Source organism: Dipodomys merriami, unplaced genomic scaffold (genome assembly GCF_024711535.1).
Source record: "Dipodomys merriami isolate MVZ:Mamm:240054 unplaced genomic scaffold, mDipMer1.0.p SCAF_173, whole genome shotgun sequence".
Taxonomy (NCBI): domain Eukaryota; kingdom Metazoa; phylum Chordata; class Mammalia; order Rodentia; family Heteromyidae; genus Dipodomys; species Dipodomys merriami.
Genome location: NW_027203082.1, coordinates 1,374,053 through 1,393,977, shown reverse-complemented (window position 1 = coordinate 1,393,977; position 19,925 = coordinate 1,374,053). Strand labels below are relative to the sequence as shown.

The 19,925-nt window shown below is 36.7% G+C and overlaps 1 protein-coding gene across 1 annotated transcript in view; it reads left to right on the top strand.

The window, feature by feature from the left end:
• The first annotated feature begins 319 nt into the window (after positions 1-319).
• Ccdc39 (coiled-coil domain 39 molecular ruler complex subunit) overlaps positions 320-19,925 on the top strand; it is a 65,452-nt gene continuing 45,846 nt past the window's right edge. The window contains exons 1-7 of the mRNA XM_070025828.1: positions 320-474; positions 5,417-5,536; positions 7,504-7,650; positions 10,030-10,188; positions 11,336-11,428; positions 11,530-11,658; positions 15,181-15,372. Coding sequence (XP_069881929.1) covers positions 385-474; positions 5,417-5,536; positions 7,504-7,650; positions 10,030-10,188; positions 11,336-11,428; positions 11,530-11,658; positions 15,181-15,372 — 930 coding nt within the window. The 5' untranslated portion in view covers positions 320-384. The remainder of the gene's footprint in view (positions 475-5,416; positions 5,537-7,503; positions 7,651-10,029; positions 10,189-11,335; positions 11,429-11,529; positions 11,659-15,180; positions 15,373-19,925) is intronic.

Genomic DNA, 19,925 nt, shown 5'->3' with positions numbered 1-19,925 from the left:
GCCAGTTGGGGAAAGAATGGGGGGGATCTGGGGCTGTGGAGCGCAGGTCCAAGCAGGTTCCCGTGGGTCCTCGGCTGTGGCCTCAGCGCCCCCAGGCCGTGACCCTCGCCAGCGCCGCGCAGCGACCTGGGTGCAGTCGTGTTTCCCCCGCAAGGCGAGCGCACCTCGGGTTCCTTCAGGAACCTGGAATCTTTAACCGGAAGTCCCTCCCTCTGGCCCAAGCGCTTACTGTTTGGTAACTAAGGACGCCTGGCTGTTGCTAGGGCCCGGTAGCAACTTTGCTCGTACCGGCCTGGGATCAGGGAGGGGGGCTGTGGCTCCCTCGCGGGCGGGGGCGACCAGGAACGTTTTGGTTCTGCTTCCTGGTCTGGGATTCCGATTGCCATGAGCAGTGAATTTCTGGCCGAGCTGCACTGGGAGGATGGGTTCGCCATCCCAGTGGCCAACAAGGAGAACCAGCTGCTGGAAGAGCAGGTGAGGAGCGAGCCCTGTAATCTGTAATTTCCCTCCTTTAACCTCCTCCATTCTGAATTCTCCTAGCGTCCTCTATCCTAACTCCTCCATCACCTTTGCCTACCCTTTTCGCTAATTGAAAAATTGTGTGTGTGTGTGTGTGTGCGCGCGCGCGCGTGTGTGTGTGTGTGTCTGTGTGTGTGTGTGTGTGAGAGAGAGAGAGACACAGACAGAGACAGAGGCAGAGACAGAGACTGGCAGAGACAGAGGGGGGACCGGGGAGGAGGGGGGGAGAGAGATGAGGAGGAAAGGGGTGAGGGGCAGAGGGGCAGAAGAGGTGGTCCTGGGGCTCAAACTCAGGACATGAGTACTGTCCCTGAGCTTTTTTTAGCTCGAGGCTAGAACTCTAGTACTTGAGCCATCGCTCCACTTCTGATGGTTTCCTTTTTTCTTTTTCTGGTGGTGGTGAATTCCTTCCCCGGGCTGGCTTTGAACTGCTTGTCCTCAGATCTCAGTCTCCTGAGTAGCTAGGATTACAGGTTTGAGCCGCCTGTGTCTGGCATACATTACATTAAAAAAAAAAAAAAGCAAATCGAAATACTAACTGATATTAACTATAAAACCCGGATTGTCCTTCTTTCTCTCCCACCACTCCTCTCCTGCCCCTTCCGGTTATCATTTCTAGCCTTCTGAGCTGGCTTCCTTTCTTAAATTTTAGCGCCTTTTGGAAAGGGATCGCAGAAGTTGCCTAGTAACGCCTACTTAAGCATAGTTATAAACAAAACTCATTATGGCTGATATTTCTTTCTAGGTTTCTGCCTGTTATGTTTAAAAATCAGAGTAAATTGAAGGACATTCAGTAAGAATGTCATATGTACAATTTAAATGTTCTTAGTTATCGCCGTGATATTTATCTCATAGAATTTTATATTCGTATTATTGAGGTTGGCTGTTTAAAAAATTACAGAATAGTGAAAAGAGGAAAAGTTGAGGACCATAATTGCTTCACCAAAATAAAGTCTGACATTAAAAAAGCAACTCTTGGAAGTGGGAGGTAGAATTAAATTCCCAGTGCCTCAAAAACAAAAGAGCAACTCTCTTAAGTTTAAGATATTCAAAGAGAAGAAGGAGCATAAACTAAAAATACAAAATATCTCTTCAGCAAAATATCCACTGTTGTCTGAAGTGTTTATCACTACAATAAACACATATTTCAAACAGTTGTAATAGAGTATAGAGAAAGAAGAGACAACAGGAATATTATAAAAATACAATGAGGTATATATACTATTTTTAACACAAAATACAAATCCTAGCAAGGAAAAGAAATTTAGGTATTGCTTGATCATAAGAAATATTGGATGTTGAAAACTCCCATAACAACTTTACTTGAGAAAAAATAAGTTTTTGAAAACTGTTTCATTTATGGACAGTATTCATTGACTATTTTGATTTTTTAATGTCAAAATTTCCAAGTTTTTCTCACCACACACGATGTAAAATTCAGAGATAAATGTGTACATGTTGCTTTTATTTTATTTTATTTTATTTTATTTTATTTTATTTTTTTTTGTCGGTCGTGGGGCTTGAACTCTGGGCCTGGGCGCTGTCCCTCAGACATGTTGCTTTTATTGGCAGGAGAATGAACACATCAATTTTAATTTTAATGGATATGATCAGATTGCCTTTATAAATTCATAGCAGTTTATAGAACCCATTCTCCAGACCTGACAAGCAAGTGAATTGGGGATCACTGACTACTTTTAAAGATGAAGAGATGAGTATTCTTATGCTTTATTTTAGTATCCTTCATGGGATGTAAGCTTTCAACAAATATCTGGTGATTTTTATTCTTTGGTATTTAAGAAAGAAGCAATAAGGATTTGGGAACTCCATGAGGAAGAGCTTCTCAACTTACAAATTAAATTATGCTCTTACTCATAAGCAAAAGTTTCAATCTGCAGACATTATGTGATGATAACAGGCATGATTGATGAATGAATAGAAACCACAAAGCTGTATGCTAATTAAATAAAACGTGGAGCTACAAAATGCAGTTATTGTGAAGTACTTCATTAATGATCTCCTTAGAATTAGACAAGCACAATGGACAAAGATAAGGATATAAATAATACAATAAAAAGCAGTGCATATATCCCTTGAAGAGAAAATATATGCCTTACAACATGTCCTTGAAACATTTAAATGGTGTACTTTGTTACTACCGAAATGTTAATGAGAGTGATAAAAGTGAACAGTAAGCCTTGAAGGTACCATGCTAAGCGATATGAGTCTCATACCAAAGGACAAACATTGAATACTTTTATGAGGTACCTGGAGAGACAGAAAGTAGACTGGTGGGATTTGAAGGAACAGGGACTCAGTGTTTACCCCGTTTCCCTATTAAAACTGTGTGAGGTACACAAAATCTTGTAAGAATTATAAGAATTATGTGGAGTACACAATTGTGCAGGGTACTTGATTATGTGGAGGTACTCAAGTTTCAATAGGGGAAGATGGAAAAGTTCTGGAGAAAGATAGTGATGGTGGCTACACAATAATCCAAATGTTCTCAGTGTCATGGAACTAGACACTTAAAATGATCAAAATGGCCAATTTTTGTTAAGTATACTTTACCACATTTAAAATATTTACAATCTCTAAAACACTACATAAATAGAAAATTGACAGATCACATTCTCTGAAAGCCAATGGAATTTACAGCAAGTTTTAAGATAACTGAAAATAACTTTCAATTTGAGTTTTAAAATGATCCTGTATCATATTGCTTGGCATGTTTCTGAAAATATATTTCCTGGTTAGTTCTTATATCAAAAAAGACATTGAAGCTAGGCACCAGTGGCTCACTAATTATAGTCCTAGGTACTCCACAGGCTGAGATGTGAAGACTATGGTTCAAAGCCAGGCTGGGCAGGAAAGTTCCTGACTCTTCTCCCCAGTAAACTATAGAAAGAAAGAAAAAAGAAAGAAAGAAAGAAAGAAAGAAAGAAAGAAAGAAAGAAAGAAAGAAAGAAAGAAAGAAAGAAAGAAAAGAAAGAAAGAAAGAAAGAAAGAAAGAAAGAAAGAAAAGAAAGAAAGAAAGAAAGAAAGAAAGAAAGGAAAGAAAGAGAGAGAAAGAAAAAGAAAGGGAAGAAAAGAAGAAAGAAAGAGAAAGAGAAAAGAAAGAAAGAGAGAGAGAGAAAGAAAGAAAGAGAGAGATAGGAAACTGGAAGTGGAGCTGTGGCTCAAAGAGTTCAAATGGTAGAGTGCTAGACTTGAGCAAAAGAAACTCAGGGACAGCATCCAGGCCCTGAGTTTAAGCTCCAGAACCAGCATGCACACACAAATGCACACACACACACACACACACGAAAAGAAAAAAGAAAAAAGACATTGAAAGGGAAAATGTAAGGAAAGAATGGAATATGACTTTTATATCTATATTCATACAGCAAAAATTTTGTACATTAGGAGCAATGTATAACTTTACGTACCTTCATCATGTACTAAAAGACACAAAGTAAAAAGGAATTAAAACTAAAAACTGAAATTAATGAAACATCTAGTATAAGTAATATGGATATAAAATCCTGTGAAGAATACAACATTATTTAAACCAATATTTGATATTAATAAGTTTAGCAAAATATAGGACACAGATTAGCATAATTTTTCCCTTAGATGAGACTTCTAACATTTTCTTCCACGTTTCAGTAACTTGGTTGTAACCCTGGGAGGTATCCCTAACTTTGAAGTCTGTAGCTCAAATTTGTAAGGAAGCATCTTTTCTTTTGTTGAGCTTTTGTACTACTTTGAGGCATAATGTATTCTCATAGTCCTAAGACTCATTCTTGTAATTCCCCAAATGTTTTAGTTTGTTTTTACATAGTGTTTAATTTCATTTTATTTTATTTTATTTTATTTGAGAACATACTGTACAGAGGGGTTACAATTACATGGGCAGGATAATGCATACATAATTTCATTTTGTTTGTTAGTGGTTCTAATTCAAAGACAAACAAAATTTGTAAAGAAACATAAATACATGAGCACTATTTGGTTAAATTTAACCTAAGTCTATGAGTTTGGAAAAGGAGTTCAGGGAGAAAAAAATTGTATGTATGTAACCATTATGTATGCTTAAGATATCATGTGATTTAGTTACCGAATCTATTCTCATTTTTGCCTGACAAGAATGTAATACTGATGTATGAAAACTGTAATTTAGCGATGGAGCCTACGATTGTTCTAAAGCTAAGGAAGATTTCTGTTCTGTGTAATATGGTGTTAACTTTCCCACAATAATCTCCAAAGTGCACCATTATTTTACATTTTCAATATCAGTAGATTTTAGAAGATTTTGTGAACATTCTAAGAAGCACAATGGTATGTGCTGAATATTTGTGTTCTTCCAAAACTCGGATGGTGAAGTCTTAACCCTCAGTGTAGAGCTGGGGTTTTGGGGGCAGCTAGGCCAGCGAAGTGAAGCTCTCTCCTAAGTACGAACAGGATTTTTATTAGCAGAAGCAACAGATAGATGGCTTTTCTTTTTATTGTGTGTGGATACAGAAAGAAGATATGTGTCTGTAAACTAGGAAGAGGACCCTTTCCAGAACCAAGGCAGCCAGCACTTTGATGATCTCAGGCTTCCAAATTATGAGGAATAAGTTTCTGTTGGTTGGGACACCCAGGCTGTAGTATGTTGGCTACAGCATCTCAAATTCTGATATGAGCTAAGTGAAGATTTAATTTCCCTTTGATTTTAGGTGTTTCAATAGGGCTTTTGATTTTAGGTTTTTCAATAGGGCTTTTCAGTAGATTTTTTTTTTTTTTTTTTTTGTCGGTCGTGGGGCTTGAACTCTGAGCCTGGGCGCTGTCCCTCAGCTCTTCAGCTCAAGGCGAGCGCTCTACCACTTGAGCTACAGCGCGGGCTTGGGTTAACCACATAATTTATTATTTACAGTTACTAAAGCTGCAGGATGAAAGGTCAAGCTTGCAAGATGAGCTGCATGACTTTGAAGATCGAATTAATGCAATGACTTCTCACTTCAAAAATGTCAAGCAAGAATTCTCATTAACACAGGTACAATAATATTGAAATTTATGTTGATTATGTCATAGGTAGTCATGGAACATTTCACAGTGCTCTTGTATCCGGGATTTGATTTTAGAGATATAACAGGTCACTTTATCATAATCAAACTATTGGGAACACAATCTTGAGCCAGAAAGCAGATAGAAAAAGGCATTGAGGAACTTACTACTGTTACCCATTTTAAACCCAAATTAATTCACGTGGGAGGAGAAATCATCACTTAAAATGTCCTGTGGAACAGCAGGAAAATATGAGAAGCATCTAATGAAAGTAGTGAGCAGTTATGGCCTCAAGCAGAAACAGCGCTAATGGAATCTTAATAGAGTTCTATCTCCTTTAAAACAACCCACTAGGATGATTTTGAGTAGAGGATAATAGTGTATACACTTCAGTAACCCTATGGCTGTATTAGCATAGTTCAATAATTAATTTTTTGAGAGACAGTATCATCATATAGCTATGGATGGCCTTGAGCTCTCAGTCCATATTCCTTAGCCTCCCCAGTGCTGGATTATAGGCATGCAGTACCACATCTGGCTTCGGGTCTTTTGAAATCAATGATACTACTAAGATGAATAAATTCAAGTAAATTTAGGAGATTTAAAGATAACAGGGGAAGGCAAAATTAATTTGAGATACAAATACAAATTATATTAGAATAAATATACAAATTAATTTAAAATTGGAAAGTATTTTTTTGTTTTTATAAATAATCTATTTAAGTATAGATCTCCTTCCCCAATGATGTGCAGCAAACCCAGACAGCTGGGAAAATCAGCATTGGACAGTTTACCAAATTCCATCTCAAACTGTTTTTTTCCTAAATTCATTTATCTTCCTGAGAAAACAGTTGTAAATCAAAGAAAAGAGCACCTTTAATTATTTTATGGTTCCCAAATCTCATTAGAAAGTTACACATTTAATGAGATTTAAAAAAAACAGTACATTCAGGATTCTTGAATCCTGATAATCAATAAACTATTTAGAAAAATATTTTCCCTAATGTTACTAAACTACTGAGTTGGGGATTTGAAAGATCAAGATTTTTTTTTATTTTTTAATTTTTTGTCGGTCATGGGGCTTGAAACTCTAGGCCTGGGCATTGTCCTTGAGCTCGTCAGCTCAAGGTGAGCATTCCACCACTTTCTCCACCAGCCACAGTGCCACTTCCTGTTTTCTGGTGGCTAATTGAAGATAAGAGTCTAATGGACTTTCCTACCTGAGCTGGCTTTGAATCCCAATCCTCAGATCTCAGCCTCCTGAGTAACTAGGATTACAGGTATAAGCCACCTGCAAGATCAAGATTCTTTTTTTTTTAAGATCAAGATTCTTTATATGTATATTTTATTGCCATCAAACCTGGATTAAATAAACAAATCTGAATTTAAAAACATAAAAGATAATAAACTACCTATAATAGTAGCATCTTTAGTAATGTAAAGTTAATACTAAGAGTATTCATTTTGAGCACTCTAAGATCATTAATGAAAAAAATGTCTTTATTAAATACAACCCAGTTCAAAGGCAGGATAGTATGCTAATATATTTTAGGAAATATTTATAACCATCAGTTCTTAAACATTTTGAAATTATCTTTTAATTAGAGTATGCAATCAATTTGATATAATTCTATTTCTTGTGTTTTTAATTTTCTTAATTTTAATTTATATTGTTTTTAATTGATATTTTTCATTTATGGATAAAGAATGAGTTATATCTTTTAAGTTGGTTTTTTGGGTTTTCCTAAATCAATGTAATATCTGAAAACTGAAGACAGTATTTCCTCTGGCAGTTTATTGACTTACAATTAGTGAGCAATGCCAACTACATTGTAATCACAGTGAAATGTGGTGTGGGTTCAATAGTAATGGAGCTAATAGTCCTTGATCTAAGCATGATGTGGGAACTTTTCTTGTCTAAAGGATTATTATAAATACTTTATAATTATTTCATAGTGTCTTTACAAAGCAAGGGAGCGTGAGATTGAAAGTGAAGAACATTTTAAGGCCATTGCCCAACGAGAACTGGGCCGAGTGAAGGATGAAATCCAACGACTCAAAAATGAGATGGCTGTAATACATGAGAAGAAAAATGATAAGGAAGTACGTGCTGAAATGTGGCCTAACATTCTCTGCTACTGTATGCCTCTTTCTCTCTCTCATTGACTTTTTCTTCTGTACATGACAGGCATTCATTTTTTAGCATTAATACATTTTTTCGGGGGCGGGGGGGGGGGTTGAGGGGGAGAGGAAGGGCACTTCTGGGGCCTGGGCACTGTCACTGAGCTTTTTGTCTCAAGGCTAGCTAGCTCTCTACCACTTGAGCCACAGCTCCACTTCCAACTTTTTACTGGTTCATTGAAGGTAAGAGTTTCACAGACTTTCCTGCCTGGACTGAGTTTGCACCATAATCCTCAAACCTCAGCCTCCTGAGTAGCTAGGATTATAGGCATGAGTCACTGGTGTAGGTACTTGGCATACTTACAATGTTTTCTAGACAGTGAAAGGACATCAAACTGATTTCAGTGCAGTTGATTGAGTATTACATTTGCTTCCCAATTACTTATCTGCTAACTTCCTAGTGAGACCAAGTGCAGAGCATTATGCCAATAGCCAGTTACAAAATGGTCAGCATGGTTTACATGCAAGGGCTTTTTTTTGTTGTTGTTGTTGGTTGTGGGGCCTGAATTCTGGGCTTGGGTGCTGGCCCTCAGCTCTTCAGCTGATGGCTAGCACTCTACTACTTGAGCCACAGTGCCATTTCCAGCTTTTTCTGCTTACGTGATGCTGAGGAACTGAACCCAGGGCCTCATGAATGCAAGCAAGCACTCTACCACTGAGTCACCTTCCCAGCTCCAAGTACTTCATTTTTAACAGTTAAGACATTTTTAATTTTCAAATTCATTAAATTTTTTACCTTTCATATTAACTTGTTAACTTTGTGAGTCTAATCTTAAACTAATTCAACCTGTTTCTCTCTTTTCCTTATTTTCAAGGACTTGATTTTGAGAACTCTTTCTAAATTCAGATTCTTCTCTTCATATATGTCTATGAATATATGGAAACACACACATATTTATACATTCACACATATACATATTTCCATAAAACTTTGTAATGAAATATTTACAAGCACATAATATAAACATATGCAATATTTATATATTATATGTAATACTAAGTATAAGATATACAATATAACTAATACATAAATATACATATGTACTTTTTTTTGTTTATATATATATTTTTTTTGTTGGTCGTGGGACTTGAACTCTGGGCTTGGGCACTGTCCCTCAGCTCTTCAGCTCAAGGTGAGTGCTCTACCACTTGAACCACAGCGCCACTTCCAGTTTTCTAGTGATTTATTGGAGATAAGAGTCTCACTGACTTTCCTGCCTGGGCTGGCTTTGAACCATTATCCTCAGATCTCAGCCTCCTGAATAGCTAGGATTACAGGCATGAGCCACCAGTGCCCAGCTTATTTATAATTTTTAATCAGTATAGATTCAGTACATGACTAAGTTTACAGAAATATTTTATCTCCTTTACTATATTTACTTCAACTAAGAGTGTTTCCAAAATTTCTGTTTAAGAGGCCTCTTCAAAGCAGCAAATATACTTGAAAATGGGCAGAAGGGAACTTGGTATGGGTTTTCATTAGTGTATCAGTGACATTATTTTATCTAATATTATGTATGTCTTTGGAGGCTTAGAGAGATTATCTAATGAAACTACCATAGGGAGCTATCCTAAAGTCTTTTCTTTTCCTTCAATATTGATATTTGAACTGCTTGGTAGGCAAGCACCCTTCCTCTTCCTGTCAGTCCTTTTTGCTTTAGCTATTTTTGGGATAGGGTGAGTCATATTTTTGCTCACACTAGGATGGTCTGAGATCAATTTACAAACTTGCTAACTTTTTGCTTAGAATGGTTCTGAACTATGACCTATTCTATCTCTACCTCCTGAGTAGCTGGGATTATATGTGTAAGCCACCAAACTGGGCCTACCTAAAGTTTTTTTTTTTTTTTTTTTTCATCAGTCGTGGGCCTGAACTCTGGGCCTGGGCGCTGTCTCTCGGCTCTTCAGCTCAAGGCTAGTGCTCTACCACTTGAGCCACAGCATCATTTCTGGCTTTTTCTGCTTATGTGGTGCTGAGGAATCCCCAGGGCCTCATGCATGCAATGCAAGCACTCTACCACTGAGCCATCCTCCCTGCCCTCTAAAGTCTTTTAAAGAGACTGTTTGATTCAATTACTGTTCTCAAGTTTGTAAACTGTCTCCTCCCTATTTTACCCTAAAGAGTTGAAATATAAAGCTGATAATTATGTACATTGAAATATGGTATATAATACATCTGAAATGCAGGGACAAGATTTCTTCTTAATATGTTCTGTAGTGTATAATGTTATGTTTTATTTTAGTTTGTATAGCAAATAATATTTTATAATCTGCCTTTCTCTTGTGTTCCTTGGAAATTAGAGTAGCATATTTAAGGCTACTCAAAAATTGGATGGTTTGAAATGTCAAATGAACTGGGACCAGCAAGCATTGGAGGCCTGGCTAGAAGAATCAGCTCATAAAGACAGCGACGCCCTCACTTTGCAGAAGTATTCACAACAGGATGATAACAAGATTAGGGTAAAAAACTGTACAATGTTTTCTCTGAATCTATAGTAGGTCAACCTTTTAAACCTAAAATTATTCATATTGATTTTTTAAAGCAGCAGTTATTAACTTTTTTGGGGTATAGGTTTGGAATCTCTTTGAATATCCATTAAAGCCAAGTACCCTATGTATAGAAAAACATGACTGTACTCAAATATACACAAAATTTTGCTAACATTGATCAAGATGCATTGTACTCCCCAAACTAACATGTTGAATTGAAACTCCTTTGCACAAGTACTTAAAGATAAAAATAAGAAGAAAATTTGCTGAATTGATTATGCAGAGCCACGGAAGCATTTTGACCAATTAGGGATCTATGTGTGACCCCAAGTTAAAGATATTCTGATTTAGACAGATTCTTGAAAATATTTCAAATTAAAATTTTGTACTATAACTATGTTTTGGTATTGAGCAGTTTTGTTTCAAGTTTAGGTTGAATATTACTGTAGTTTTTTTGCTAATTAGGGACTGTAGTATTGATTGATATGTTATCATAGCCATCAATAAAAATTTACACATATCTGGTAATACTAATAAGTTATCATTAAACATGACACTTCTAGCTGATTGTATAGAATTTATTATTTTAAGTATTTTCAAATAAATTGAAATTTAATCTCCTTTTTATTTTTTTATTTTTTAAATTTTTTTGTCAGTCGTGGGGCTTGAACTCTGGGCTTGGGTGCTGCCCCTCAGCTCTTCAGCTCAAGGCGAGCGCTCTACCGCTTGAGCCACGACATCACTTCCGGTTTTCTAGTGGTTTATTGGAGATAAGAGTCCCACGAACTTTCCTGCCCCGGCTGGCTTTGAACTGCGATCCTCAGATCTCAGCTTCCTGAGTAGCTAGGATTACAGGCGTGAGCCACGGGTGCCTGGCTTAATCTCCTTTTTAAATATTTACTTTAAAACTATGAATAATCACTTTAGAAACAAGTTAATTTGCATAAAGTTGTATGCAAACATTACATCAGTCCTTTGGGATTAAAATATAAGAAATTGTATTATTACTGCATATCAAATAAATGCTTATATTATTATAATGTTTAGTATTAGATATGCTACCTAGTAGCTTTTAAGTTAGTAAATTGATAATAAATATTTTCTAATTATATCATAGGTACTGACTCTGAAATTAGAAAGACTAACTTTGGAATGTCATCAGAAAAGAAAGATTCTTGACAATGAACTTACAGAGACTTTAAGTGCTCAGGTTGGTTTAGTGTAGATTTTCATTTGTTAATCTTGAAGGAAATGGTGAAAATTACTTAAATTGACAGAGATGTTAGATGTTATTTGCTTTCCATTTGACAGTTACAACTGGATAAAGAGGCACAAGATTTTCGTAAGATTCACAGTGAAAGACAAGAACTCATTAAACAATGGGAGAACACAGTAGAGCAGATGCAGAAGAGGGATGGAGACATAGACAAATGTGCCTTGGTAAAGTAGTTTGTTTCTTGTAATGTTCAGCTGTATTTGTGTTCTGTCTATTTAAGTCATTATTTCAAATGTAAATCACACTGTCATTTGCAAGTCATTTTTTTGAACCAGAATTGAATAGTTTTGATAAATGTTTTTCAAAGCTGAATCGAAAGTCACATTTAGTAATGCAACTTTATGAAGATTATCTACTTATGAAGATTATCTATTTAATACTTATTATTTATTACAGTTCCCAGTTGGATCCTCCCAACTCTGAATTATGGAACAAATATTACTGAAGTAAAACGGATGCCCCAACTTACACATGATTACCATAGTGCCTTAGATTTACCCAAATATGCTATCTGGAAGTAAGTCACACATTTTGACAGGAGAGGAGAGTCAGAAAACAATCCCTAGACTGTTGTAGAGTCTCACTTTTGAAGTGATACAGTGATACAAAAGCTCAGATAGGGAGAGGACAGTACAGTGGCAACACATAGTATTCTTACTTGTTAAGTTCAAGGATAATTGAGGAGACTATTTTAGGGAGATCACTAAGCAATTGAATATTAGGGACTAAACGTGAGACCATTAGGAGGAGATGAGTGAGGAGAAGAAGAAATTGAAGAGGAAAAAAACAAACAAACTGTTCTTTTCTGAATCTACTCCCTGAAAAGGCAAGCAGCGAAGGTGACTAGGAATTTAGAATTCTGAGAGTTTAGAAATCTGGATATGATTTGCTTGTGATTCTTGTAGTTTAAAATTCTGCAAGAAACCAGTAAGACTACTGACAAAATGGGATGCCCCCATTCCCATAGAACCAACATTACTATGTGGTCTTCTTAATTTCATACATGAAGTTCTTTTTTTTTTTTGGGTCCGGTCGTGGGGCCTGAACTCTGGGCCTGGGCGCTGTCCTTCAGCTCTTCAGCAAAAGGCTAGTGCTCTACCACTTGAGTCACAGCACCACTTCCAGCTTTTTTCTTTTTGCTTATGTGGTGCTGAGGAATCGAACCCAGGACCTTGAGCATGCAAGGCAAGCGCTCTACCACTGAGCCACCTTCCCAGCCCCTCATACATGAAGTTCTGACTGCTGCATTGCCCTCTGATTTCTCACTGAGTCAAATTGTTGATCTGAAAGAAAGAAAAACTAGTAGCTATCTGTCATAGGACAAATGCCAAGAACGGGTTTCTTTTAGCAAAGGGATGCTTCTAAGAGTTGAACAACTGTCCTCTAAAGATGAAAAGAAAAAGAAGGGAAAGTAAATACAATTCCTTAGACCTTGCCTTCCTGATTTCTGTGGTACAATGATACCCACAACCAATGTGACATCACTGAACCCAAAGTTGAGAAGTGAAATAAAAATCAGTTTTTGTGAGTCAATGAGAGTGACTTCATACCATCACAATGATGCAAAACAGATTAATAGCAAAAAAAGTCTGCATATTATTTACACAAATAGAGGGAGCCCTCACAAGAAAAATCACTCAAAGAAGTCGTTCGGCTAAGTGCTATTAGGGTTGAGCCTAGGGACAATTGTGGGAAAGTAACTAAGAACAGAAAGGGTTTAACAAGATTTGCTTGTCCAAATCTCTTTTGACCTTGACTCAATGCCTCTGGTGATAAAGATATCAAAATTTCTCCTGGTATAGGAGAATCTATCAGAATATAGGAGTTTTATCTTTTGCTTTCATAGAGAAAGAGAATAAAAAACACAAGGAAGATTAGAGTATCCTGGGGTTTTGCTGTTTTTTTAAGTGCCTTTCATTCAAAATGTTCGCTGTCCTGAAGGGAGCATATTTTGGTGTGATGTAGTTTAGTCCTTTGTTGCTGAAACTGTGCTCTTTGGTCTCTCTTCCTCCAAAATGGCACTTACCCTCTCAGTGTCTGCATGGCAGGCGAGAGTGGGCCCATACAATCCTGAAACAATGTTGAGAATAGGAGTAAAATTTTCCTATTGTATTTTTATTCTAGTGTAATAATGTTAGAATATTAGTTATAAGCATCATCTATATGAAAAGTTAAACATGAATGGCCCTTGTTAAAAAATTTAGTCAGATGCTGTTGGCTCATGCCTATAATCCTAGCTACTCAGGAGGCTGAGATCTCAGGATAGCAGTTGGAAGCCAACTTGGGCAGGAAAGGCCATGAGACTCTTATCTCCAACTAACTACCTAGAAACTTGACGTGGATATGTAGCTCAAATTAGTAGAGTACTACCACTGGGCAAAAAAAGCTCAGCGACAGCACACAGGCCCTGAGTTCCAAGCCCCAGGACTAGTATTAGAATATCATTTGCTATACACGACATTGTAATAGTTCATATATATTCATTTGATATACCTGTATATATGATGTTATATACAACTTTACAAAAATTTACCTATTTCAGAACACATTATCCCTCCTCCAGTTTCCTAGGATTAGTTGTTTGGTAGGATCCCATTTGGGAAAACTGAAAAGAAGTATGGTTTAGGTTAATTTCTCCTTGTAATTAACCAAATCTCTTGCCTTCCAGAGCAGTCACTTGTGAAAACCTCCTCTGATCTTTTCATTTCCCTTTTGTAAACTCTTTGTTTCACAGTGCTTACAAGTTACCTCTCAAGGGTTGGGCATGTAGCTCAGTTGTGGACTGCTTGCCTAGAATGCACCATGTCCTCAGTTTGATCCCCAGCACCACAAAAAGAAGAAAGAAAGAATGAAAGTTGGGCCTCTTTAACATGGCATTTGAATTTTTTACAGTTTTGTCTTAAGTCCTGCCTTTCCAATATGTATATTCTCCCCTTGCCCAATGCCCTGTGCTTTAACCACATCCAAACAAACATTGCTATTCATTTTTGTAGTTCTGACTTACATACTACCTCAAATGTCTAGTAACTTCTCTTGGGTAGATTTCATTACTTCTTTGTATCCAAAAATACTTTGTTCACATTTCAGCTACAATACTTTGGCATTTTATTTATTATTGTATCTTTAAGACCAGAAAAAGAAGCCTATATGAAGATATTACTATTGAAACTAAAATAATTGCTTTTTGAGATGGGGTCTTAAAATAGAACCCAAGCTAGCCTCAAACTCAACATCCTCCTACCTCAGCCTCCTGAGCACTGGGGTCCCGGCATGAACCACCACTCCTAGTAAAGTTTTACTTTCAAAAGATGAAAATTACTACTCTGTAAAATATTTGGGAATTTTCACTGAAACCCAAATCTGTATATGACAAATAACTCGGTTACATTTTAGGGTCTTACCCTTCATTCATAAAAGCCTACTTGTTATGTTTCAATACTTTAGTAAAGTTCAGATTGATAAAAACGAATACAGAGACCTTGAACAATATGAATTTATAGGTGTTGATGTAAGCATATTAATAATTTGTATTTATTCATTGAATAGTCTATCTTTAAAACATTTCTCTTAAAAAGTTTTTGCCTAATGAGTATTGAACCTACTAATGGTAAAATAAAAAAAAACTTAATTTCATTCAGGGTTTTTATATGAAAATATTTAAATGAACATGTGTGTTTCAATCCTAGGCATTAGCAAACATAAAACAGCAAATACGAGAAAAAGAAAATTTGGTTAAACAAAAGATCAAGTTTTTAGAGAATGAGGTTGGAAATAACATAGAGTATGAGAAAAGGATTGCTGCTGCTGACCGTAAAGTGTTAAAATGTAGAATAGAATACCAGCAACATGAAACGAATAGAAGTCAGCTGAAGGATGAGGTACGTCAATTACAAAGACTGGTTTGTGTGTTTATCATGATATTATAATAGCCATAGTATGATGCCTTTCCTTTGACTAAGGAACCCTCTTCTAACTTGTTTGTTTGTTTGTCTTTTGTAATTCCTTGTTCTGGAGCTTTTAGGATGCTCCAGTGAGCCCCCTTGGAGTTGTGCAGTATCCAGCACTCCTGCTAGATACGGTATCCTGTGAGGGACTTGAGGCTAAATGCTACCAATTTATCTTGATGGGAAATCCTAATGGCCAGCGGACAGGCGAATAATACAGTGAGCAATCACTTGCAGTGTCTTCTGAGTAGTCTACAAGCAGATGTGACTTCTACCTTTCAGAGTCTCTTGGTATCATGGGATCAAGCTTTCTTACTTTGTTATGGGACAGTATTTCAGTTGGCTAGTAGGGTAATGTGGTAAAACACCTTGGAACAAAACAAGAAGACAAATCTTCTGTCTTGTTCTTTTGTGGAGATATGTGTCAATTAGAGAGGAAGTGATTCCCTTGGCAATAAAGTGATCTTTATGAAATTTGTTTTGAAGGCCACAATTATCTGAACTTAACCATTATGAAGATGGAAACTCAGAACATTACAGACCATTTCATTCTATAAGTCATTATACTTTTGACCTCTGATGGAGTGTTTATTTTCTATTTCTTTAGTATAGGATCTGAAAAATAGATAATTTCTTACTTAAATTGTATGTCACTCTTGATAGATCATTTCTTTAAGCTTCCAGAACTTAAACTAGTTGCAGAAAAAAGCCATAGTGATTGATGGATTCTTTCCACTTATTGAGCTATAATTTATGTACCATAATCTATCCTTTTACAGTATACACTTCAGTGGTTTTTAGAAGATTAGTGTAGTTGTGGAAACATCATCCACTAACTAATATTAGACTGTTTTTTCATCTCCTTCCCAAATTCCATGTCCCTTTTTTAGTCACTTCCAGTCTATCCTTCTCCCAACCTTGACAACTACTAGTTGACTTTCTATCTTTACAGTTTGGCCTAATCTGAACATTTCATATGAATTAAATCATGTACTCTGTAGCGTTTGTGTCCTTGAGTGTAGCATTTTCGAGCTTCATCTAGGTTATAGCATGTGCTTCATTTTTTAAGTGCAGAATAATATTCCATTATGAATGTACCTCATTGTTTACACATTTGTCAATGGGATGAATATTTAGTAATTTCTACTTTTTGAAGTATTTTGAATAAGATCACAGAGAACATTCAAGTTTTTATATGAAAATGAGTACTTGTTGTTTTTGCCAATTCCAGGGCTTGAACTGACGCCCTCAAGGAAGCTAGGATTGCTTGCTTGTGGATAGACCTCTATCTCTTGAACCATACCTTCAGTACAGTGTTTTTGTTTTTGTTTTTTGGGGCATCAGGTCGTGGACCTGAACTTTGGGCCTGGGCGCTGTCCCTCAGCTCTTTAGCTCAAGGCTAGCACTCTACCACTTGAGCCACAGTGCCACTTCCAGATTTTTTTTTTTCTGCTTATGTGGTGCTGAAGAATCGAACCCAGGGCCTCATGCATGCCACCTTCCCAGCCCCAGTACAGTGTGTTTTTGATTTTTGTTTTTTGGATGTTTTTTGCTAATTATTTTGGAGATGGAGTGTTGTGTACTTTCCTTCCTGGGATGGCTTCAGACTCCTGAGTGGCTAGAATTGCAATGTGAGCCAATGGCTCCAGCTATTTTGGAAATATTTTACTTATTAGTATATTAGAGGCTCAGTCTTATGTTGGGATAGGTAATGTCTTCATTATGTTATGTATTAAAAAATACATTTCCCTTTGCTAGCTTTATTGAGGGTATTACTGAAAAACAAAAATTATATATATATATAATATATTCAGCTGTAAAATATGAGGTCTGACACACATATATATGTATATATTTATATGATGTGAAATGATTATCATGAAACAATCACGATTACCTCATAGTAATATTTTTCAGTGGTGAGAATACTTAACAATCTATTCCTTAGGACCTAACCATAAAGGTAGACTGAATTGGGGGAGGGGGTATTAACAGGAAGGGAGGAGGGGGGGAGGTAGGTGGGGAGGAAAGAGGAGAAAAATCCCAGGGGTGAATGTGATTAAAGTATACACATACAACGACAGCATAATGAAACCCACTAAAATATGTTTGAGAAGGGGAAGGGTGAAGGGAGAGGGCCTGGGGAATATAAAAGAAGGGGGGACTTGGACACATCTCCGGAAATATGGCAGTGAAACTCCCTTATACAATTGGTGTATATTAAAGCATTCATTTACCCATGTTATTGCAAATGGAAGGATAGACTGGAAGTGACTAAAAATATTCTTCCTTTTTAAAGGAAGAATATTTAACTATTTAATATTCCATTATGCCCATTATGTAGGTATGAACACTGTATTTTTTTTATCCATTCATATGTTTATGAACACTTGGGTGGTTTCCCTCTCATGGCTATCATGAATAGTGCTGTAAAGAACATGGCAATTCAGATATTTCTTTGACATACAATTTTATTTCCTTTAAATAGATACTCAGAAGTAGGACTACTTGAATATGTTGTTCTATTTTTCATTTTTTGTGGACCTTCCATACTGCTTTTCATAATGACTATATACTTTACATTCCTGCCAGCAATATCCAATGGAAGATCCACTTCAGCACATGGACACCAACTAGAGGGATAACAATGTTGTGTCTTCTCAACTAGGTGCAACACAAGCAATGGTTTTCTTGCAACAGGGATAGCTTTATAGGGCCAGGGGCTAGGAATGGAAGGGCAGGGGGGTTATCTCTGGGCTGAAGGTATTCAGCTACTGCAACTGTGGCTGGAGGCTATCAGTGGAGGGTGGGAGTTAATGTCTGGTCTTCTCTGGTCACCTGATTTCAGGAAAAGGCTAAGGACCTAAGATGGAGGGTGTCAAGTCAAAATGAAAGAGGATATGCTAATATTTTCTCTGTAACTTTGCCAGCAGTTATTTTTGACTTTTTGATAATAACTATCTTAACATAGGTGTGGTTATCATTTGATTTACATTTCCCAGATGATTAGTGGCTTTTTTTTTCATATACTTGCTTTCCATTTGATCTCTTACTTGAAAAAAAAAGTTTATTTAGGTTTTTATTCAGTTTTAAATTGTGTTATTATTTTTGTTATTGTTGCTATGAGTTATATGAATTTATATTTTGGAGATTAACTACTTATCAGATATATGAGGGTTACTTTTGCATTTTGGCGATGTATGTTAATTGTACCAAATGTTAAGATTCATTACGATGTTTTCATACATGAATGTAATGTATTTTGGTCCTATTTTCTCCACCATTAAGTTCTCCCTGCCCCCTCTTGCTGATTACCGTTCTTTTCCTGAATAATCTTCTACTTTCATGTCTTTTTTTTTGGGGGGGGAGTCCAGTTGTGGGGCCTGAACGCTGTCCCTCAGCTCTTCAGCTCAAGGCTAGCACTCTACCACTTGAGCCACAGTTCCACTTCCGGCTTTTTTCTTTTTGCTTATGTGGTGCTGAGGAATCGAACCCAGGGCCTCAGGCATTCAAGGCAAGCGCTCTACCACTCAGACACCTTCCTAGCCCCAACTTTCATGTCTTTTTAAAGATCTAACACATGTGGGATTGTCTTCCTGAGTCTAGCTTACTTTCCTATCTAAAACTCTGTTGTATGTATATACCATGCTTCCTTTGTCCCTTATCAGATAAGGGGTACCAAGTTTATGACTCCATATTGGCTATTGTGAATAGTTCCACAATAAATATGACTATGCAACTGTCTTTAGTGTATGCTGACTTAGATTCCATTGAGTTTATTCCCCAGAACTGTGTGACTGGGTCACACATGGTAGTTTTATTTTAATTATTTGAGGAACTTCCATACTGATTTCCATAGTGGCTATACTAAATTCCATGTCCACCTCTAGTGTATGAGGGTTCCTTTTCCTTGCATCCTTGACAGCATTTGTGGTTGGTTGGTTTTTGATGATTGTCACGCTGATCTGGGTAAGATGGAATCTCATTGTCATTCTGATATTTTCTTTAAGGCTAAGGTTGTTGAATTTTTTTTTCTTGTGACTGTCCTTGAACTCAGGGCCTGGGTGCTGGCCTGAGCTTTATTGTTCAAGGCTAATGTTCTACCACTTTGAGCAGTTCTACTTCCTGAATACTTCTTATATATTTGCCATTTGTACTTCTTCTTTTGAGACCTGCCTGTTTAATTCACTTGCCGACATTGGATTAGTTGTTCCTTTGCTGTTAAATTTTTTTAGTTCTTTGTATATTCTTGATAATTACCCTTTTTCAAAGGAATAGTAATAGCTACACAGATTTTCTGTAGGCAGATGCTTTGTAATTTCACTCAGTCTCATTTGTTAAAATTTGCTGTTATTTTCTGAGCTTTTGGAGTCCTCTTCAGAAAGTAGTTGCCTATGCCTAGATCTTGAAGTGTTTTCTCTGAGTTTTTCTATTGTAGTTTCAAAATTTCAAGTCTCACAGTAAGATCTTTGATCCAATTTGAGTTG